This window comes from Esox lucius, chromosome 14, assembly GCF_011004845.1.
Source record: "Esox lucius isolate fEsoLuc1 chromosome 14, fEsoLuc1.pri, whole genome shotgun sequence".
In the NCBI taxonomy this organism is placed as follows: Eukaryota; Metazoa; Chordata; class Actinopteri; order Esociformes; family Esocidae; genus Esox; species Esox lucius.
The window spans coordinates 3,835,001-3,857,220 of NC_047582.1; the positions used below are offsets into that span (position 1 = coordinate 3,835,001).

The following is a 22,220-nucleotide window of genomic DNA, read 5'->3' on the forward strand; positions in this document are numbered from 1 at the left end:
TGCGCTCCTTCCTTGCCTTGTCTCGGACCTGAGTAAGAAGAAGAATGTGCTGGCCATTTTTTGTCAGATCACAAAAATATGGTGAGCATTTAAACAAGCTCTCATATAAAAACATTGAGCAAGCAGTACAAAACATTCCATTTGCTTTGCCAAACTGTTCTGGCTCATATTGCATATAGAAACTATGGTGGGTGAAAAGGAACAACAATTTCACTTTGCTTTAGATTAGATACAAACATTTTTAGATTAGATTCAACTTTGTCATTGAACAATACAAAGACAGAACAACAAAATGCAGTTTGCATCTAACCAGAAGTGCAAATAGAGGAGTGGAGAAAAATGTACAAGTATATGTATATACAAGTGGAATGTATAGGTGTGCAGTTAACGCAAATGCATTACATATGGCAATTCTAAATGTGCAATGGAAAATTCACAAATTTACTGAAAATGTACAGGTATTACATTGAATTAATGTAAAAGTGGAAAAGTCTCAATGGCATTCTGAATTTGCAGTCGAGGCAAATTGAAGGAGTAGTGTAACATGTGCAACTGAAATGCATGGATTGCAGCAATTAGATTCCCAAGATAGATGTGTATGTAACATTTGAAAATGCAAGTACAGTGCCAGTTCTAAATGTGCAATGTGCAGTGAAGGCAGGGTTAAGGTGCAAGATTAAGGGGCAAGTCGGCATGTGCAAATGAAATACAGGAATAGCAGCAATGATACGTGAACTGAAAAATCTTAGCAGAATTGTCCAGTTGTGCAGAGGGTAGGCATAGTTAGTGATGGGAGGTCACAGAGTTAAGCAGGGTTACAGCAGATGGTAAGAAACTGTTCCTGAGCCTGCTGGTGTGAGAATGGAGAGACCTGTATTGCCTGTCTGATGGGAGGAGGGCAAACAGTTTGTGGCATGGGTGTGAAGTGTCCGTGGGGATACAGTGCGCCCTACGCAGACACTGCTTGCACTGGAGGTCTTCAATGGATGGGAGCTGGGTACCAGTGATGTGCTGCTGCGCCTTTTTGACCAGGGCTGAGGGTCCAGAAAAGTGTGGACACGCAGGAATTTGAGGCTGGACACATGATCCACCTCAGTGCCATTGATGAGAACTGGGGCGTGACTGCAGCCTTTAGATTTCCTGTAATCCACAATGAGCTCCTTGGTTTTCTTTGCATTTAGAGCCAGGTTGTTATCAGCGCACCATTTGACCTCCTCCCTGTAGGCTGACTCGTCATTGTAACTGATCCGGCCTACCACCGTAGTGTCGTCTACAAACTTGACAATGATGTTGGAGCTGTGTATAGGAACGCAGTCGTGGGTGAATAAGGAGTACAGGAGTAGGCTCAGCACACAGCCTTGTGGAACACCAGTGTTCAGGGTCAGGGTGGAGGAGGTGAAGTTGTCTAACCTGACAGACTGGGGTCTGTTGGTTTGGAAGTCCAAAGTCCAGTTACAAAGAGAAGGGCTGATCCCTAAGTCATGGAGTTTGTTGACCAGCCCAGAGGGGATGACTGTGTTGAATGCTGAGCTAAAGTCTATGAACAGCATTCTCACAGGTGTTGGTTCTTGGTTGCATCAGGGCAGACTGTAAAGCTGTGGAGATGGCGTCTTCTGTAGACCATTTCGACTGGTAGGCAAACTGGTTGGGATCCAGCATTGGGGGGGGAGGCAGGACTTGAGGTGGGCTAGTTTTTCAAAGCACTTCATGATCTAGGAGGTGAGTGCAACAGGTCAAAAGTCATTCGGGCTAGACACAGACTACTGTTACGGCACTGACACAATGGTTCCAGTCTTGAAGCATGTGGGGACCACCACTTGGGCTAGTGACAGGTTGAAAATGTCAGTAAAGACCTCGGCCAGCTTCCTAGGACATGCTCTGAGCACATACCCGGGGGACGCCATCAGGACCAGCAGCCTTGCGTACATTCACCCTGCTCAGTGCAGACAACACATCTGCGGGGGGTAGGCTGGGGTGGGGGGCGTTCAGGGGGAGTTCATCTTTAATGGCTGGTTCTTTGCTGTCCCTGTCGAAGCGAGGGTAGAACCTGTTTAACTCGTCTGTGATGGCTTGAATGCCTTGCCACATGCATCAAAGATCAGAGTTGTTGTTGAAGTGCTCCTCGATCCGCAGTTTGTGGTCACTTGATGCCCCTTTTCAGGTTGGCTCTGGAAGAGCTGTAGGCCTCCGTGTCACTGGATCTGAATGCAGCGTGGCGTGCCTTTAGTAGTTGTCGGACCTCACTGTTAATCCAAGGCTTCTGGTTGGGGAAGGTCTTTATTAGTTTATGGGTGGTGATGTTGTTGGTGCAGGTGTTGATGTAATCCAAAACAGGGGAAGCATATGTTTCAATGTTCGTATGGGAGTCAAGGGGGGCTTGTGTGATGAACAATCTCCAGTCTGTGTGTTGAAACTGATGTTGTAGTATTGAGTCTGCTCCCTCTGGTCACACACTGATTGACCTCACAGCTGGTTTTTCCCCGTTTAATGAGGGGTACAGGCTTGGGGAGTAGGAACAATGAGAGGTGGTCAGACTGACCCAGGTAGGGGAGGGGGATGGCTTTGTAGGCCTCTTGAATGTTTGTGTTCCCCTGATCCAGTGCATTGTCTCCTCTGGTGGGGCAGAAGACATTTTGATGGAATTTGGGAAAACAGTTTTCAGATGAGTGATTGAAATCACCTGCTACAATAAAGGCACCAACAAGCTGGGCAGTTTGCTGCTTGCTAATGGCAGCCTGCAGCTCTTCCATTGCTAGTCTAGCATTAGCATCTGGTGGTATGTACGTTGCAGTAATTACAGATGTAAAATCCCTAAGTAAAAAGGCCTGCACTTAATCATCAGGGACTCCTCATCAGTTGAGCAGTGACTCCCGGTTACGTTAGTGTCTGTACACCATGCTTTGCTTACATAAATACACAGGCCCCCTCCTCTGGTCTTACTGGAATGCACCGCTGTTCGGTCAGATCTGAAGACAGCGCGTCCCTCCAGCTCGATTACGTTGTCGGGTAAGTTGTTGTGTAGCCACGTAGCTGAGAAAATCATGACGCTGCAATCCATAATCCTTTTTTGTGAGATGATTCTTAGTTGTATTTTGTCCATTTTGATCGCCAGAGACCCTACGTTAGCGAGGAAGAGGCTAGGTAGTGAAGGCCGACGGGGTGTAAGCATTAGCCTAGTCTGAAGGCCACTCTGCTTCCCATGTTTTTGTTTACGGTCTTGACGCTGCCTACGTGCATTTCCTGTTGGTGGTATAGTGGGCTTCTCCTGGGACGTCTTTACAATCTCAGGTGGGACTTGGAAGTTGTCAAAAGCTCTATCTGTGCATTGTTTTCCAATATTTAGCCGTTATTGTCAGCTATATATACTGTATGCTAGGCTGTACCGAATGAATAAAGTAGAAACTATTAAGTAAATTATTGCTAGTTTGCAAGAACTGGGTAGACGCGTGGTTTTGCAATGTATACACGCCGCCATCTTGTCCAATCATAAAAGGCCAGTCAATGGCTGCATCCCAAACCATACCAAAGCCTATTCCTCCAGTTCCTCTTAAAATGTCACTGGCCCAGAACACAATGAGCCCTGGTCAAACTAGTGGTCTACATAAAGACAGTTAGGAAACACAATAAACATCACAGTACCTTCTTGTTCTCCTTCTCCATGGCCCTCTTTTCCCAGCGGTTTGAGCCTTGTCTCGTATCATACTCCTCCTTCCAGGCAAAGTTCTTCCTGGTGCAGAAACTTTGCCAGTAGCCGTAGAACAGATGCACAGTCTGGGGAAAGGCACAGCACCATGGGTATAGGCTTTAGTAGAGCTGTCAAACCTCAATGCAACGGACCCTAGGATTTATCTATCGATCGTACAGGTCTTTTTTCCTTCCGACAATGTACACAACAGTTTATTCAATCCCTGGGACTGTGTATCCCATTTCCAAAAAAGTCTTAACATTTTAATAAAAACAGAATGCAATGATGAGCAAATTATTTAAACCAAAATTCAATAGAAAATAGTACAAAGACTACACATCAGATGTTGAAATTGAGACATTTTGTTTCTTGAAAAATATATGCCCACTTCAAATTTGATGCCAGCAACACGTTTCAGAAAGGTTGTTAAAAACACATGCTGCCATTGAATGAAATGGTTGGAGAAATGCAATACTAAACATATTAACGCAGATGACGCCCATTTCCGTGGACTCAACAGAACTAACCACAATTTACTTTACAAGATGAGTACTTACCTATGACCCAATTCACTCCAACACATAGGACGTTTCAGAATCCAAGAGGGTAAGACTTACAATCTCACCTCTTATCAGGTAGTGCCACTTCTACATAAGTCCAAGACTGAATATCAAATCAACTTAATATTAATGTTTACCTGTTCTCCACCAATGTATACTTATGTTGGAAGTATTCTTTAAAGATATTTTTTGCTGAAAGAACAGTGGGTCAGACTCAAACCCATGCTAAGAATGTGAACCAGAGGCAACAACCCAGAATGCTGGACCACCCATTAACCCCACTGGAATTACAGCCCTTTTTATACATATCCCACATTTTAGGAGACCAAAAGCAGTTAGATAAACTAACATCATTTTAAATAAAGTTGTCATATGTAGTACATGGTTGAAATTAATTTGCATTTGATGACTGCCTGAAGTCTGTTTCCAAGAAACATCACCAGAGACAGGGTATCCTCCCTGGTGATGCTCTGACAGACCTGTACTGCAGCCATTTTCAGTTCCTGTATGTTTCAGGGCATTTTGTCTTCAAAAAGTGAAATGCACGATTCAGGACAGGTGATTGGATGGGCCAGTCAAAAACCTTCAACTTTTAGCCCAGGAAAAACATTTATTTGCAGTATGTTTTGGTCACTATCTTTCTGCAAGGTGAAGTGCTTTTGAGGTCATTGTTTGACTCTGAGCAGACAAGATGTGTTTGTACATTACACAATTCATCCTACTGTTGCCATCAGCAGTTACATCATGAATGAAGACAAGGAAACCAGTTCCAGTGGCAGCCACACATGCCCAAAAAATAACAGCCTCTCTACCTTACTGCACAATCAGTTGGTATGACAGCTGTTGTTTTTTTTTCCCATTTTCCTCTTCCCATTACTCTGAGACATGTTAAGATTTGTTTCATTTGTCCACAACACCTTTTTTAGTCATTCTATTTTTGTAGCGAACTAGTATTTTTGCACCTTGTAGTCCAGATGCTGTAGTTTGGCTACTGGAAGTCTTCTGTGTATAGTAGTGGCTTTGACACACATCAACACCTACCTACTGGAGAGTTCCTGTGTTGTGTTGGACAGTTATTTTTTGTGTTTTTTTCCATTGTTGAGAAAATTCTTTGTTCATTCATTGTTCATTCTGGATTGTACAGACACTTTCTTTTGACTAGTTTCAGACTGATTTTCCATAACCATGGTAATAGGTGAATATTTCAGTAATTCTACACAATATCAGCGTTGGGCTGGTGGTGGTATGGATATTTGTCTGTTGCTTAAAGAGTGAAAGTGTGTGTGTGTTTAACCAGGTCAAAATGTACCGTGTCATAGTCACTCAAAGAGTCTCCGAATGAAGGGAACTCATCCTCCTCCAAATCCTCCTCCTTACTGCACTCCAACTCCTCCTCCGCGATGGCCTCAAACAGGTTCCTGTACACCGTGTAGAAACCCTGACAGAATGAAAGGACAGACGGTTACATTTAATGTAGCCGTTATTTTAACAATTTGATGTTAACTTTTAGAGAGATTATAAATAACTACTTTACTGTGGTGAAACCCCTTCTGCTAGACATGTTTTTACATTTCTAAATCCACACAAATTTGTCAAACCAACATTCTGGTCTCCTCAACTGAAAGTACCTACAGACTATAAAATATCAAACAATTCCTAAATCATGTTGGACAGACGTTTTCAATTTGAGACATCAGGGCTCCCTTCAGACAACGTCAACACCTCCCTTAAGCTCTCTGGCACCCCCACTGGCTTCTGCACTGGGAAGGCACAACTCGCCCTTTGGACACTCGTAATATGGAATGTGGAGTAGGACTGGGCGATAGTTCAATAAATATTGTTCTCTGGTTTTTCAAACAATTAAAAAACGAAAATAACGTAATAATTGATATCTCAATATTGCTTATTTTGCTAATCATTTATTCAGAATAAAAAAGGATATTTAATTTGGGATGTAGTTATAATGCTGCATACTAGTGTTATTTTATTTGCACCATTAGATTGTTTTGTTTATATTTTAGAGAATACTACCATTACAAGTTGAATAAAACCAAACCTGTTTTCTTTCTTGATCTCTTACATTTAACTTTAAGCTTAAACCATACATAAAAAAATTCAAGTTGTTTTTTAAAGTATATTTTAAGATTGTAATAACATAGATATACAAATACATATAGTAAAATATTGACGAAAATCTTTCATATATCATGGCCATATTGAGATTTAGTTGTACCATCTCTGCTGTTAAGAAAGACCTCCGACACTGGGTGGACAATTCAGACTTTTGTTGTACTCACCTTATCATCATCTCCATAACCAGAATAACAGGTGACTGTGAAAAACTGTACTAGGTCGACTTTCTCCCCAGAGTACTCCCCACTGACACCGCCTTTCAGGAGAGCCTCTCTGTGGTTGTCATACCTGTACAGCGGAATATGTCGGCAAAAGGGGGAAAAAACAGTATTAGCTTTACAACAGCAGCATTTGCACCCTGTATACTACTACTGGCTTGCCTACAAGGTTAAGCAGGTTTAATCCTGGTACACCTACAGATGGGAGACCAGATGCTGATGGAAGTAATAAAAGAAAGACCTGTAAGGGTCACTATGGTCTATAGATCAATTCCGAATATCCAAGGGCAATGAACAGACATTGCCCAGAGTACGGTGACATATTTCAGGTGGGACAGTGACTGTCCTGAATCATTGTGGTCCCTAACAATCTCGTAACACTTATTTTAGAAGGCTGTTAAATGGTAATCACTATTTAATATCCATAGAAAGAAAGTGCTGCATGAGTTAGTTAAGGAATTGTAGAAAAGGATTCTCACCAGGCTCTCTCCTGTGGGTCACTCAGGACTTCATAGGCCGCCTGGATCAGTTTAAACTGCTCAGATGCCTCATCTGCATTGGCCAAGTTCTTATCTGGAAATGTAATAGGATGTTAGTTAGGCAACAGCTACTCAAAAAACATGACAGCATGTTCAAACATTATTGTTGGACGGAGATACATCCTTAAGCCACACGAGCGCATAATCGGTGTGAACTGCTGGCTTAACTATCTGATTTACCTACTTATTTGTTTTAAGTCAGTCAAATTACAGGTAATTTTGTAAGTGACAGAAACACATTAGCGTGCCGTCTTATCACTCTACCATAGCATAGGATCTAGGTACTATCGATACTTTTTCGATCCACCACAGCGTAGTATCTAGGTAACAATGTTATCGGTCTGATTGCTGAGAGAGCTAGTTACGTGCCTTATATAGTGCTAGCCAACGCTGGTTAATATAAAAATCAATCGAATGTAAGTTTTGTACCTGGATGCCATTTCAAAGCTAATTTCCGGTAGACCTTCTTTAAATCATCATCAGTTGCGTCCCTTTTGACACCCAACACCTCGTAATGACACTTCATTTTTAGCTTGAGCTGGTTCAGCTGGCCACACAGACTAATAATGTGCAGTACCTAGCTAGTTGCTAAGGTTGCTACAGTAGCCACTTATAAAGCTATGAATAACAATTATTCGAGCGCTAAAAAATGAATGAAGTATTGCAATAACTTAAAAAGTTTACGTAACTATCGACCGATCTATAAAGAAATGTACAATCAAAATCGAAATATATAAAAACTTAGGTCGTCTTTACTGAACTCAACCACACACATCGTGGAATTGCGTCAACACCGTTACCGGCCGGTGACTACGCGCTTAAAGATGACGTCAGTTATCTTCTTTCGATTTGGTTGGCAGATCGCAACCAACTGAAGGTTTTTTTTTTTTTATTGAACACCAAGAACAGAGCAACAAACAGAAAATACATTTACAATGGCATTGGAAAATACAAATAACTGCGTAGTAAGCAAGGCACATATCAATTAAATAAATTAAATAAATAATCATGAAAAAATAATAAAATAATAAAAAAAAATATATATATAAGAATATAATAGGGGGTCTTTACTCTTCTAACAGATCAAGATCTCTTACTATTCCAACAAATTTTTGGGCCTTTTTACTTTTCATACATTCCAACGATGGAAAGAAATTACAAATAAAATCTCTTTTAAAAACAGAAAAATAAGGTTTCGTCTTCATACATTTACATTTATGGAGAAAAAATTTAGCCAGAATCAACATTACATTAATAACAAAATTATTTCTTTTTGAAAAAATACAAGAAAAAAAAAGATGATCAGTAGTCTCTATGTTGATTTGACAAAAGATGCAGGCATTTTCTCCAAAATTAAAACGTTGTCTTAAAAATTCACTTGACGGGTACACCCCATTGAAGATTTTAAAATGAGTTTCCTTAGCTTTAGGAGCCACTGGAAAGCTTATATACTGTGTTCGTAATTTTTTAACAGAGGGTTTATCATAAGCCTGGAAAACATAGTTATTATACAGAAGTGTCGGAAATAATACAGAATTAAAACAAGAGCGAATAAGTTTGTTGGGAAGCATCGACTTGAGGTCCTTACCATTAATGTGAAGGGGTGGGAGTTCGCAAGATCCATCTGTCATGTTGACAGAGTCGTTTTGTACAAAATGTATAAAACTTTTTGGAGTGGCATTTAGGACACGCTCAAACTGTTTGCGACCATATTGTAAGTTATATTTTGTACAAAAGTCTCCATACGTTAACAATCTCCCATCTTTATCCATTAAATGAAGAACCGACCAAATACCTTTTTCAAACCAATCAAAAATACATAGAGACTTGTAGCTAGAAACAATAAATCTATTGTTCCATATAGGGATTCTATATGGAGAAAGGTTGTGGCTCTACAATAATTTCCAATATAATAAAATCTGTTGGTGAAAGGAAGATAATTTGATTGGCAGTCTGGAAACAGTGAAATCACATCTCAGCAGAAAATGTATTCCACCTAATTTTCTAAATATACCTCTGGGAATGCAAAACCAAAAACTAGTTTCATTTGTCATAACATTTTTTAGCCATTTTATCTTCAACATACCATTTATACAATAGAAGTCAAGGGCTTGTAAACCACCATTTTCATAATCTTGTATAAGTTGCGCCTTTTTTATATAGTGCACACGTTTTCTCCACATAAAATAAAAATTAGTTTGATTAATGGTCTTTATAGCTCTATTAGAAATAGAGAGACAAGATGCAGGACAGATACACCTAGAGAGACTTTCCATTTTAGTTAAGTAAATCCTTCCAAAGATAGACAAATCTCTTTGCATCCATGCATCAAGTCTGCCTCTGCATTCATTCCATCTATTCCAGACATTTTGCTGTTCCATCATGACTTCATCCTTAGAAATATTTATTCCTAAATATTTTACACCTGACTTGATCGGAATATTATATGCAATTGTAAGAGAGCAATCATGTATGGTAATAATTTCACATTTGCCAATATTGAGCTTTAAACCTGAGAATTTAGAAAAATGGTTAACTATCTCAATCACTTTAGGAACCTGGTCAAGACCTTTTAAAAATAGTGTTGTATCATCAGCCAATTGACTAAGTATAATTTCATGTCCAAACACGTTTAATTTTTCAATATTTGAGTTTTTAATTAGGAGAGCCAACATCTCAGTAGCCAGAATAAACAATGAGGGTGAGATGGGGCAGCCTTGTTTAACTCCTCTCTTGATATCAAATCTAGGGGAAGTACCCGTTGGTAGGGCCACTGAACTATTGGTATTTGTGTAGAATAACTGTATAATATTACGAAAAATATCACCAAACCCATACATTTTCAAAGATTTAAAGATAAATGAATGTTCCAACATATCGAAAAAAAAATCTAAAAATAAAATAACACCATCATCCTCTATTTCTTGATTATACTCCAGCAAGTCCAAAACCAGTCGAATATTGTTATGTATTGAATGGCCTCTAATAAATCCAGTTTGTGTCTCCCCAATAATTTTGGGTAAATCAAGTTTTAAGCGATTATTATATATGTGGGTTAGTAATTTGTAGTCATTGTTTAATAAAGTTATAGGTCGCAAATTATCCAACAATCGAGAGTCTTTACCTGGTTTGGGAATGACTGTGATCAGGCCTTGTTTCATTGAATTAGGCAAAATTAAGGTTTTCGTAATTTCCTGAAAAGCTGCAAAAAGAAATTCCCTTAATAAGTCCCAAAAATGACGATAAAAATTAGATGTAATACCGTCTGGGCCTGGTGATTTATCCAAAGCCAGACACATAACGGCAGAATCAAGCTCTTCAATTGTTATATCTGCATCACATGTCATTTTTAATTGTTCATCTATATGAGGGACAAATTCTCAAATTTTTTCAAACAGGGAGTTAGGGTCTAATACTGCAGAGGATGAAGAGTACAAATCTTTATAGAAGTTAGCGACTTCTTTGGCTATTATTTGTGAGTTAGAACACTCTGCCCCATTAATAATTAGAGTTTTAATAGAGTTTCTGTCTTGCCTCCTTTTTTCTAACTTACAGAAATAAGCTGAGTTTTTTTCCCCTTTTTCCATCCATTTAGCTCTCGATCTGATAAATGCTCCCTTAGCTTTTCTCATATAGATTTCATCCAATTGTGATTGCAAAAATAACAACCTTGATTTATCAACCTCCGCTAAACTTGATTTGTTAGAACATTCATTAATCTCCTTAATAATAGAGGTCTCTTTTAAAGCATACGATTTGTTTAGCTGTTTACTATAAGATATAGACAACTGCCGAATTTTGTATTTAAAGAATTCCCATTTACTGATCCATGAAACCAGGCTATTATAATTTACAATATTTAAAACAGTATACTTAACCAATTTCATATAATCTTAATTTCCGAGAAGGTTAGAATTAAACTTCCAATAACCCTTGTTACTGAAAGATTTGTTTTTATGATATATCATCAATTCAATGGAACAGTGATCTGTTAGGGGAGCTGCCGATATACTAGATATAGTTTGATAAGGTAAAAAGCTATGAGAAATTAACCAAAAATCAATTAGGGACTTGGAAGAAGCATCAGGTTCGAACCAAGAAAATTGTCTTAGATAGGGGTTTGACTCATGCCAGGGATCTATTAAACCGTAATTATCACAAAAGTCTAAATAAATGTATATTATATCTAGTTGGTGACCTGTCTAACCACTCATCGTACACCATATTAAAATCACCACCCAATGTAATAAAATCTGTAACATATTTTGTTTTCATTTCCTCTAATATTATTGAAATTTCTGAAATTAAAGAGTTATTTTGGGCTAAATTGTTATAACCATACACATTTGCTAACACAATGTAACACTGTTCAATTTTTTTAATGCAAAATAACCAATGTCCATACAAACTAGATCTTGACTCAACAATTTTCCCAGGGAAATTGTTAAACAAAAAAGCAACACCAGCTGAGCGAGTTGTTCCATGAGCAAATTAAATTTGTTCACCCCACTGATTAGACCAAAAAGTACTATCACTGCCAATTGAATGAGTTTCCTGCAAGAGAACACATTGAGCTTTTCTTTCTTTACAAAACAAAAATGTAGCTTTTCTTTTTGTACCATCTCTCAGACCCCTAACATTTAATGAAAGAAAATAAATGCTATTATGTTAAAACATAGAACAAGAAAAATAGTATTAAAAAAAACGCTATAGATAGATAATCTCTTTTGGGGATTGAATATCTCTAGTAATTTAGAATTTAACACAAAATAAACTGATGCTCTGGCAGATAAGTTTCATATTCAGTTCTTACAACTTACAGCCTCTTTATTATTCCATGGCATTAATCAGCCCACACTTTGATTTGTAGTCAAGATTAAACGGCCGTACCCAAAAGGACCGCGATAGTATGCCTTCTTTCCGGCGCTTCTGGCTTCCTGGATGAGCGGCCAAAGAGCTGCACGAGCACTCCGATCCTCTGCTGACAGATCCTCCGCGAATCTGATTCCACGTTGAGTGCACAGCTGCGAGTTCTTCGTAATCTTCCAGAATTCATCTCTATATTTACACATGGTGAACTGAACAATCATTTGACGGTGTCTTCCACTTTCCTTTTTTCCAACCCGGTGGACCGAGTCAACGACATCTTCCAGCTTCTGTGCCAGATGAGGGGCAAAGGCCCCAAAAAGTGCAGTCACCTCTTTCCGTGCCTCCTCGTCAGCCTGCTCTTTCATTCCTTTAATACGAAGATTCCACCTCCGCTTATAACGCTCCAGCTCGGACGTTTTCAACCTTAACTCCTCATTAGACTTCTCAAGGAATGCGCTTTTCTTTTCCAAGATGACATATTTTTGCTTGTATTCCTTAATCTCTGCCGCATTAAACTCTACAGATTTGGAGAGGTTCGCAATCATGATGCTGTTTTGACTTATTTTGTCTGCAATGTCCTCAAGCTTTTTATCTTGAGAATCGAATCTCGCTGTTAAGGATGAGTTAATCACCTGGAGCAAAGCTACATTGGAAATTTCAGAGTCGTCTGGCTTCACCTTTTTTTGAGGAGTTTTGGTTGGAGTAATGTGAGAAGCATCCCGTCGCTTTTCCCTTGGGTTCTCTCGACCGTAATTGTGATCCGTGTCCATGAGTTTGTTTTGGGTTTTGCTTGCTGAGTGCGCCATGTTCCTGTCAAAGTTAATTTAAAAAAACAAAAGAACCGAAACACCGCAATAGTAACGTGTTTGGTCACTTACATTTCTGAGACTGATTCGTTACAAAGCGGCATTATATTATAAATTGAAACATTTCTGCCAGAGCTCAGCAAAACATGTGCGCCTAGCTCGCCATCTTGCCGCGCCTCCTAACCAACTGAAGGTGCCGCCACCTTTTTTTTTCTTTCTCCTCCTCCTCCTCCTCCTCCTGCTTCTTCTTCTTCTTCGCAGGCTAGACACATCTATGGTGTATTGCTGCCCTCCACTGGTCTCTACTGTCTATTCACAACTTAATAAGAAATAATTAGAAATAGCTATATATAGCTATATATAATTAGAAATAGCTTATATACTCCAATACGTCGCAAGTACTCCATCAGTTTCTTCAATTTGCTCCAACTGTCCAAATTCAATAAAGTGCGTAAAGAAAAAAACAATTCTCCAGTTGCACCCAGTTCTCAGAACAATTTCTTCCTCTGACAAGAGTACTTCCTGCACTGCACTAATACATGCTTCACTGTTTCCTCGTCTCCACATTCACACTTTCCATCAGGATGTTTACTGATCAGAGCCAGCCCACTCCTCAGCCCACAATGCCCAAGCCTCAATCTGGATAAAATTACTGCATCTCTTCTCTTACTATAATCACATCTTTCTTTTCCTACCATACTTTGTACTGAATAATAAGTTCTCCCCTTCCTTTCACAATCCCATGAATTTTGCCACATTTCTTTTACAGACCTATTAATTATTTCAGTGTAGTCTGGTAGCCCATACTGCACATTAATTTGAACTCTTTCCTCCTGCACTGCTTTCTTTGCCACCTCATCTGCCTCCTCATTGCCCTCCACACTCATGTGTGCCGGAACCCAAAAAATAAAAACACCTCATACCCTGCTTTATGAATTCTATACAACACCTGCATCATTTCCACAAGCACATCAGGCCTGGACTTAGTTTTGGAACCTTTAATTGTGATGAGGGATGCAGCTGAATCACTACATATGACAGAATGTTCCTGTTCGTTATCTTCAACCCACCTTACTGCCCATAGAACTGCCACCAACTCTGCAGTATACACTGATAAGCGATCTGGAATCCTACAACTTTTTTATAGCCGATTTCAGGTATGCTAATACCAAAAGCCACTTTACCACTCTCAGGATCCTTCGACCGTCAGTATAAATTTGTAGGTAGCCACCATATTTGACCCTGCCAAGCTTTTATCTCCTCCACTACATCCTCTGACATCTTTCTTTTGCTTGTTTTCAAAAAATATAAATCAACAATGGGATCTGGAATCAACCACAAAGATACATCTGAATGGTATATTGGCGGACATACATTTAAATTCCCAATACTTCTTCTGCCATAGAATTGAGTGTCTCTACAAAGTTTGTTTTGACCAATCTTGCTGTTCCCATAAACTCCAAATGCTTTTTCCATGTCAGCCTGTAGACCTTCTTTAAATCATCATCAGTTGCGTCCCTTTTGACACCCAACACCTCGTAATGACACTTCATTTTTAGCTTGAGCTGGTTCAGCTGGCCACACAGACTAATAATGTACAGTACCTAGCTAGCTGCTAAGGTTGCTACAGTAGCCACTTATAAAGCTATGAATAACAATTATTCGAGCGCTAAAAAATTAATGAAGTATTGCAATAACTTAAAAGGTTTACGTAACTATCGACCGATCTATAAAGATATATAAAAACTTAGGTCGTCTTTACTGAACTCAACCACACACATTGTGGAATTGTGTGGTTCTAACCACATCCCCAAGAATGTAAAATATTTTACTCTTTAATGTTGTACTATATATTCGTTTCAGCTGCATTTCTTCTTATGTCCAAAAACCATGTATTTTGTTTTTTCTATAGATATTTTAAAACCCCAATCATTAGCCCATTCAGAAACCTTCTCCAAAGCAGTTTGAATTTGGCCAAAAACATAGGACAGGTTCCTCCCTCGCTTCCAGAGGGCCCCATCATCTGCAAACAGTGAAAACTGAAATTATTTTCCCACTCTACTAAACATACCATTAACTAGTACATTAAAAAGAACCGGGCTAATAACACTCCCTTGAGGGGTGCCATTCTCTATCCCAAGCTCCTCTGATAATTCCCCTCCCACCCTTACCTGAACCATCCTATTACTTAAAAATTCTTAATCCAGTAAAACATTCTTCCTGATTCCTGCATCATAAAGTGCAATAAGCAACCCCTCCTTCCAAAGCATATCATAAACTTTTTCAATGTCCAGAAACACTGCAACAACGGCTTCTTTATTTGCGATGGCTTTTTTAATGTCAATATCTAAATCTAAAACAGCATCGTTGACCGCCCCTGCCTAAATCCACTCTGATATTCCACAAACTATCCCATTTTCTCCAGTTTATACACAAGTCTATCTGTAATCATGCATTCCATAATCTTACAAAGGTTAATGCAATTGGTCTATAAGAACTAGGGTTATCTGTTTTTTTCCCTGGTTTTACAATGGGAATAATTACAGCATGTTTCCACTCTTTAAGAAGATGGCCTTTCTCCCATACATTATTAATTAGGGCAATAACTTCTTCTCCTACCAAATCACCAGAATTTTTAAATAACTGAGATCCCAACCCATCCCTGCCAGGCAAAGTATCTTCACCCTGGGTAATAGCTTTTTGTAGTTCTTCTATTGAGAAAAATACATTAATATCATCAGAATTATCACAATCAATCAGCAATTTAGCCATATTAATTCATATTATCTCCTCCTGTTTACGTCATCTACATTTTTGGAGCTGTGTACTTTTTGGAATTGCGTGACCAACATACTTGCTTCCCCTTTATTATTTACAGCTTCATCCCCATCACAGTGGAGGACAGGAATTTCAGTCTGCCAAAAGATACCTGTCATTCTATGAACTAGGTGCCACATCTTTTGTAAGGGCGTATCCGGTCCTAATTTATTACCGAACGTCTTCCAGCTTTGCTTCTTTGCTTCCTTAATTACACGTCTGGCCTTAGCTCTAAGCCTCTTATATTCAACAGCCCAATTCTCTAATAGATGTTTCAGTACATTTTGATATGCCCTATTCCTATCTCGGACCGCCGAATTACATTCTTCAGTCCACCACGGTATCACTCCTCTTACTCGTACTTAATTCTTAGGGATACTCTTTACTGCTGCTCCCCACAGCACTTCGCTAAGAGACCTATTCCACTCATCTACTCCTTTTTCACTATCTATCATTGATAATCCCATATTCACTTGATCCTCAAACTTGATCCCGTTAGCTCTTTTGTAATTAAGCCGCAGGGAGCTTTGACCTGGCTCCTCAAGCAGACACCTACCAAATTTACTAATTATTGGCACATGATCACTACCCACTGTATATAGATCCATTGTCTCCCACCTACTAATCGATGCTAACTCTGCCGATACAATCGTAATATCTATGGAAGATGACAGTGATCGACTTATACTAAACTATGTTGGACGACCATCATTTAAAACAACTAAATTATTTTTATCTATAAAATCTTCGACAATTTGTCAATTTCTGTCTCTCTTCTCACCTCCCCACAATTCACTATGAGCATTAAAATCCCCAATCCAAATCCCCGGTACACAAATCTTATCTACAATTTCCTGAAAGTGATTCTCTTCTAGCTTAATGAACAGATTATATAAATTTACAATAGATATATTACTGAATCCCATTTCTAATAAATGTAGCACAATCCCCTCCTGATATATTCTCCCTATCTTTCCTTTCACATTTGTACCCCGGTATTCTAAAATCTAATCTCGGATTTAACCACGTTTCCTCAATACAAATAATCTGTTTTTTCTCCAAGACAGTCTATCAAGTGTTTAAACTCTTGCCCATTCGCAATATGTCTCTGTAAAGCATTTTGTGACAACTGCTGTTGTAAAAAGTTTGTAAAAAGGGCTTAAATAAATCCAGCCCCTCCTTTTACTTTAATCAGAACTTTAAATCCCTCATCACTATTTGGAATAGGCCTTGTTGCTTTAACCTGTGGGTTTTCCATATCACTACCCTGAGAATTATAACCTTGCTGTCTTTTGTGATTTGTTTTAGGCCTACTCACTGTGCTCCATTCCTCCCCACCCCCATCCACTCCCCTGGGCATGGGCTGACACTGAGTTTGAGGTATCCCCACCTGTGTGAGAATGTAACGTTTATTCAAGGTTCACTGAAAGTTTTTCCTTTACAGAAAACTCACCACACAACTACCTTTCCACTTGGAATCTATCTACTGAGTTTGCTGAGACCTGCTCAGGGATACCGTTCCCGGACCTATACAGGCCGTCGGGCAATACCCCTTCAAACAGTTCCTCACAAAACCCACACTATCCAATACTAAATCACAACAAGTCACAAAGTTTTCCAACACGCAACTCTCCGGTTACCCAGCACAAAATGAAGCCTCAAGCATCTCTCCAGAACGTTCTCACTCCCTAGTTTCTGGTCACTGACCTGCAGCATATAAACGTTCCCTATTCCTTGACCATTCGAAGGTGCCCACCTACCGCCATATCCTCAATATAACACCTGTATATGGGGGCGTTATGGTAGCAAAACTATTGTGTGTGTGTCTATATCTTAATTCATGTGTGCGTAATCAGATTGTGTAAAATAATCTGTAAATGCGTACCGAATTTTGTGAATGTGTACATTAATCTGCAAATGTGTATTCAGATTCTGTGTGCGTAATCAGAATTGTATGTGTACAATATTTGTAAGTGTATTGAGATTTCTAAATGTGTGGACACATTTGTAAATGCGTACATATATCTGTGAATGTGCAGAACAATCTGTAAACGCTTATACAGACAAGTCATCAGTTACAACTCAGACGGGCCTCTCAATTCGCGGTCTTTTTACACGTGACTTTTGCTACACTTCTACCGCAACAGAGATCTGCAAATGTGTGTTGCGATGTCCGTGTGTGGAGATTTCTATGTTTTGCCACCAGGCGGCGGTAGCACGCACTGATTTTACACGTGACATTGATGGGCTGGTAACGTTGTGGTTTAAGGAAAGCCATTTAAGTCTATATTAAATAAATAAATATGGCTCCCAGAAAAGCTTCTCAGAATTATTGAGGCTGCCAACCGCCTCGACGGGACGGGGTATGAGCTCTAATTCAGGACATCCTGGCTTGCACATCCTTTTGATTCAGGTAAGAGCTTTAGCTAAATTTGCTTTGTAAAGTGAACATCATTACTTTCGTATTATATGTATGTTAGCTATCTAGATGTTTGTTTTATGTAAATCAAATTAACATGATGACACTGTGGACACAAGTGATGGCAAAATGTTAGATACAGCAGCTAGCTACAGTCCTATAGCTAATTATGTGTGCTGAGTTAGCAATTGTTTTTGCTAAATAACAGTACAGTAACATGTTTGCTAATTTAGTCTCATACCTAATCGTTAGAAATAACAAATGCTGCCAGTAATGTGTATCTTGTTAGTTAATCAATGTACACAAATGCAACGGTAGCTACATGTATTTATTAAATTCAGTCCATACAGTTGCTTCAGATACTGATATAGCCTAAATTGATTCTTGGTTGATTCAATTGTTGGAATACTGACTTACAAATTACTCTGTTTTTTATGATCACCACTAGGAGATAGATGTACCAGGATAAGTGTGAAGAACGGTGCCCACTAACTGTTGATCATCCTGGAGCTGGTCTATACATCTTTGGGGGTGTGACAGGCAATAATATCCAGCAGAGCAGATAGCCTAACCAACAACCCTTCTCTATAAGGTATGGAGGCTGACCATGTCAGCTTAGTTTACACAATGTATGTACTGCTTTTATTATCAAGGTTGCCTTGTGGGAGAGATCAGGATTACTACAATTTAATTTACTACAGGTGTGTTTGTAAGGCGTAAGTAAAAAAAGGGCATTGATTTGGATTGGATGGTAAATGGGTGAAACATAAAACATGTTTCATTCATTTAACTTAATTGCTCTATTTCTCTTTAATGTTTCAGTCCATCCCAACACTCACCACAACGGGCTTATCTCTTGTTTTTTTAGGGCTCTGATGTTGCAGACTACCAAAGGACAGACAACGGTACTAGGACTGAAAGGTATTAACAAAAAATATATCCGCTCACATCACCCAGTAATTGGGGAAAACTAGAGAGTAGGCTGGCTTTTAGAGTCATTTGCTAGTTAAAATTCTCCAGGTTACATGGTGAAACATGTCTCTGCATTTATGCAATGCACATAATCCTAAAGACTACTGTAAATTGCCCTGTATAATAGTGTCTGATAAATTACTCAAATGTAAACATTTGTACAGATTAACGGTGGGTGGGGTGATCAATTCCAAATAAAAAGGGCCTTCCTGCTTAAAGAAATTTGGTAATAACCAGACAAACTGTACAGTATAAGGTTCAGTTTTGTCAGTTTTTGTCACTTCCCTGTCTCATAGTTTTCCATTCTTCATCTCAACCTCATTCCAGGTTGACTGCCTGGGGTCCTACACTCTGTCCCCAATTCTGGCCACCAGGGTTCTGGATCACAATGTTCCACCGTGGGTCCTGACTACTGAGAACACTACCGGGCTAAACACGCTCATATGACATATGTCACTTATCCTTCTGGTAATACCAAACATGCATCTGTGTATTCAAATATTCCATAATATTACTTGGGTACTGCATACCACATAGTCTCCAACACCCCACTGTCTCAGTCCTTAGTTTTTATGCTGCAAGTGTTTGTGCCTGGGGACAAGGGTCAGTCTGAATTCTGATGTATCCTTTTGGAGGAATGCCCCTGCTAATTATTGTTGTGTCCTGTTGAATCTTAAGATAACCTAAATCCTTGGATTGTGTTTTAGGATTACCTGGCCTGATGTCTCCTAGTTGTCCCTGCTCAAAGTCCACCTGGTTGTGTTGCAGAGCTACACAGTGATTATAGGCCATCTGGTTGTGTTGTAGATCTACACAGTGATGATGGGCCACCTGGTCACCCAACTTTGTCCACCTGGTTGTGCAGCTGATCTGGATTCTGCCTAAAGACTCAGCCCACCTGTATTTACTGACCCGCCAGTATTTGGAACATGCAAAAATATTGGACCAAAAAGGTCATGTATTCGTATGAATTTCCCCCAGAACAGCTGAAGAGGAGCCCTCAAACTCTGTCTACTCTTTAAGTTTCTTCTTAGGTTCTGTTCCCACTAGTGCCAATACAAAATGTGTTCTATAAAATGAATTTGATGAACAAATGACACCAGTGGGTGAGTTGAACAATTAATAACCCACCCAACATACGTATTCTAGGAAATAAATCCTCCTGCTCTGATTTGTATTGAACACTGATACAACCTTACAGCATGAATATTTACAGATGACAAAGGACAACCACTAGATAATACACACAAACTACAGCAATCAGTGTTCAATTGTAAATTAATGCTGACAATTTTTCAAGCAGTAGATGAACACAATTTACTAGGAATGGATTAGGTAGACAGCCTGGCAGACTTTCTTAAGTCCAGCCTGACTCTTAACAACCAGTAAAATGTTTTATGTTCTAGTAAAAAAAAAAATATATGAGAATCACATGAATGCCTGGACCTGTATACCACACTTATTTTGGGTTAATGATTTTTTTCTTAAAATCTAACATCTGTGGCAGAACAATTAAAACTCCCCAGTTTGAATCCTGCCTCAGTCTGAAATAAAATTGATGAAACACTAGTACTTAGTGTGAAATGTTATTTACATTAGTGATGAAATTAAGATCTTAATGTTGTTAACTCTATCACCTGATTAGTACTATAGAATTATAAACTCAGTTGTTCAAACACTAAATGTTGATTAGCTATAGGATCTGGTACAAGTAACAAGTTTCTAACAGTAATAACACAGGACGTTTCAGGTGAATGGCTGATATACAATGTGAAGAACTGTATCCAGGCATTCTGCGTCACATCGTGCCTAAGAACAGACCTTAGTTGTCGTATATTGGTCATATACTACACCCCTTCCTTTGTAATTGCTGAAATATATTACATTACTATTTATTATTCAGAGACAATATAAGTATGAATATTGAAGAATGACCGACAAACAAGAAGATAATTCAAATTATTTTATTAAATGTGGAAACACATTAAATGCATGTCAAATACACATACAGACCATAAAGCCCATGATAATGACTGAGTCTGTATATGTCAAAGCTGTATCCAACCACAGGACAGCATTCATTGCCAAATAAAGAAATCAACAATCACAAAGGAAGAGTTAAAAATGTCTAGCCCTTGAATTGTAAATTGGGTAGTTCAGGGCTTTAACCAATATTTTTCTCAAACAGCTAGCTGTCATACATCTTCCAATCACCTCTCCCTCCACAAATGTTTACATTTTGGTCCGTTAGCAGGTACTCTGAGACAGAGACCAACAGGAGCAAAAAAGGTTTGGCCTTGCTCAAGGGTAAACTAAGAACATTCATCTGGGAAATTTGAAAAAGCGACATCTCAGTTACAAGTCCAAAACTCAGTTACCCTTCATGACTGGATGATATGAGCAGTATGATCTACAGCAAGGGTTGGTTAGGCTACCTGCTCTGTTAGACATTATTGCCTGTCACACCCCCAAAGGTGTATAGACCAGCTACAGGATGATCAACAGTTAGTGGGCACCGTTCTTCACACTTATCCTGGTACATCTATCTCCTAGTGGTGAACATAAAAAACAGTAATTTGTAAGTCAGTATTCAAACAATTGAATCAACCAAGAATCAATTTAGGCTATATCAGTATCTGAAGCAACTGTATGGACTGAATTTAATAAATACATGATTTATAGGTAGCTATCGTTGCACTTATTTACATTGATTAACTAACAAGATACACATTACTGGCAGCATTTGTTATTACTAACGATTAGGTATGAGACTAACTTAGCAAACATTATGTTACTGTACTGTTATTTAGCAAAAACAATTGCTAACTCAGCACACATAAGTAGCTATAGGACTGTAGCTAGCTGCTGTATCTAACATTTTGCCATCACTTGTGTCCACAGTGTCATCATGTTAATTTGATTTACATAAAACAAACATCTAGATAGCTAACATACATATAATACGAAAGTAATGATGTTCACTTTACAAAGCAAATTTAGCTAAAGCTCTTACCTGAATCAAAAGGATGTGCAAGCCAGGATGTCCTGAATTAGAGCTCATACCCCGTCCCGTCAAGGCGGTTGGCAGCCTCAATAATTCTGAGAAGCTTTTCTGGGAGCCATATTTATTTATTTAATATAGACTTAAATGGCTTTCCTTAAACCACAACGTAAAATCAGTGCGTGCTACCGCCGCCTGGTG

General features: G+C 39.0%; 1 protein-coding gene and 1 long non-coding RNA gene across 3 annotated transcripts in view; one reads left to right on the top strand and one right to left on the bottom strand.

Annotated features, from left to right (window-relative positions):
- dnajc21 (DnaJ heat shock protein family (Hsp40) member C21) overlaps positions 1–14,538 on the bottom strand; it is a 27,212-nt gene extending 12,674 nt beyond the window's left edge. The window contains exons 1-7 of one of the 2 annotated variants that reach the window (XM_010905743.5): positions 14,301–14,538; positions 7,565–7,598; positions 7,076–7,169; positions 6,543–6,666; positions 5,555–5,683; positions 3,640–3,771; positions 1–28 (exon numbers count right to left, since the gene is read on the bottom strand). The exon at positions 1–28 is cut by the window's left edge and continues 145 nt beyond it. In XM_010905743.5, the coding sequence (XP_010904045.2) occupies positions 1–28; positions 3,640–3,771; positions 5,555–5,683; positions 6,543–6,666; positions 7,076–7,169; positions 7,565–7,598; positions 14,301–14,363 (604 nt within the window). In that variant the 5' untranslated portion in view covers positions 14,364–14,538. Of the gene's footprint in view, positions 29–3,639; positions 3,772–5,554; positions 5,684–6,542; positions 6,667–7,075; positions 7,170–7,564; positions 7,936–14,300 lie in introns of those variants that run through there. The other variant, XM_010905741.5, reaches the window with a different exon arrangement.
- A 3,329-nt stretch (positions 14,539–17,867) lies between these two features.
- LOC105031368 lies at positions 17,868–20,587 on the top strand. Its single transcript, XR_829685.4, has 5 exons — positions 17,868–18,040; positions 18,495–18,638; positions 18,915–18,967; positions 19,346–19,486; positions 19,726–20,587. It is a non-coding gene; the product is annotated as an uncharacterized LOC105031368 (long non-coding RNA).
- Positions 20,588–22,220: the final 1,633 nt, after the last annotated feature.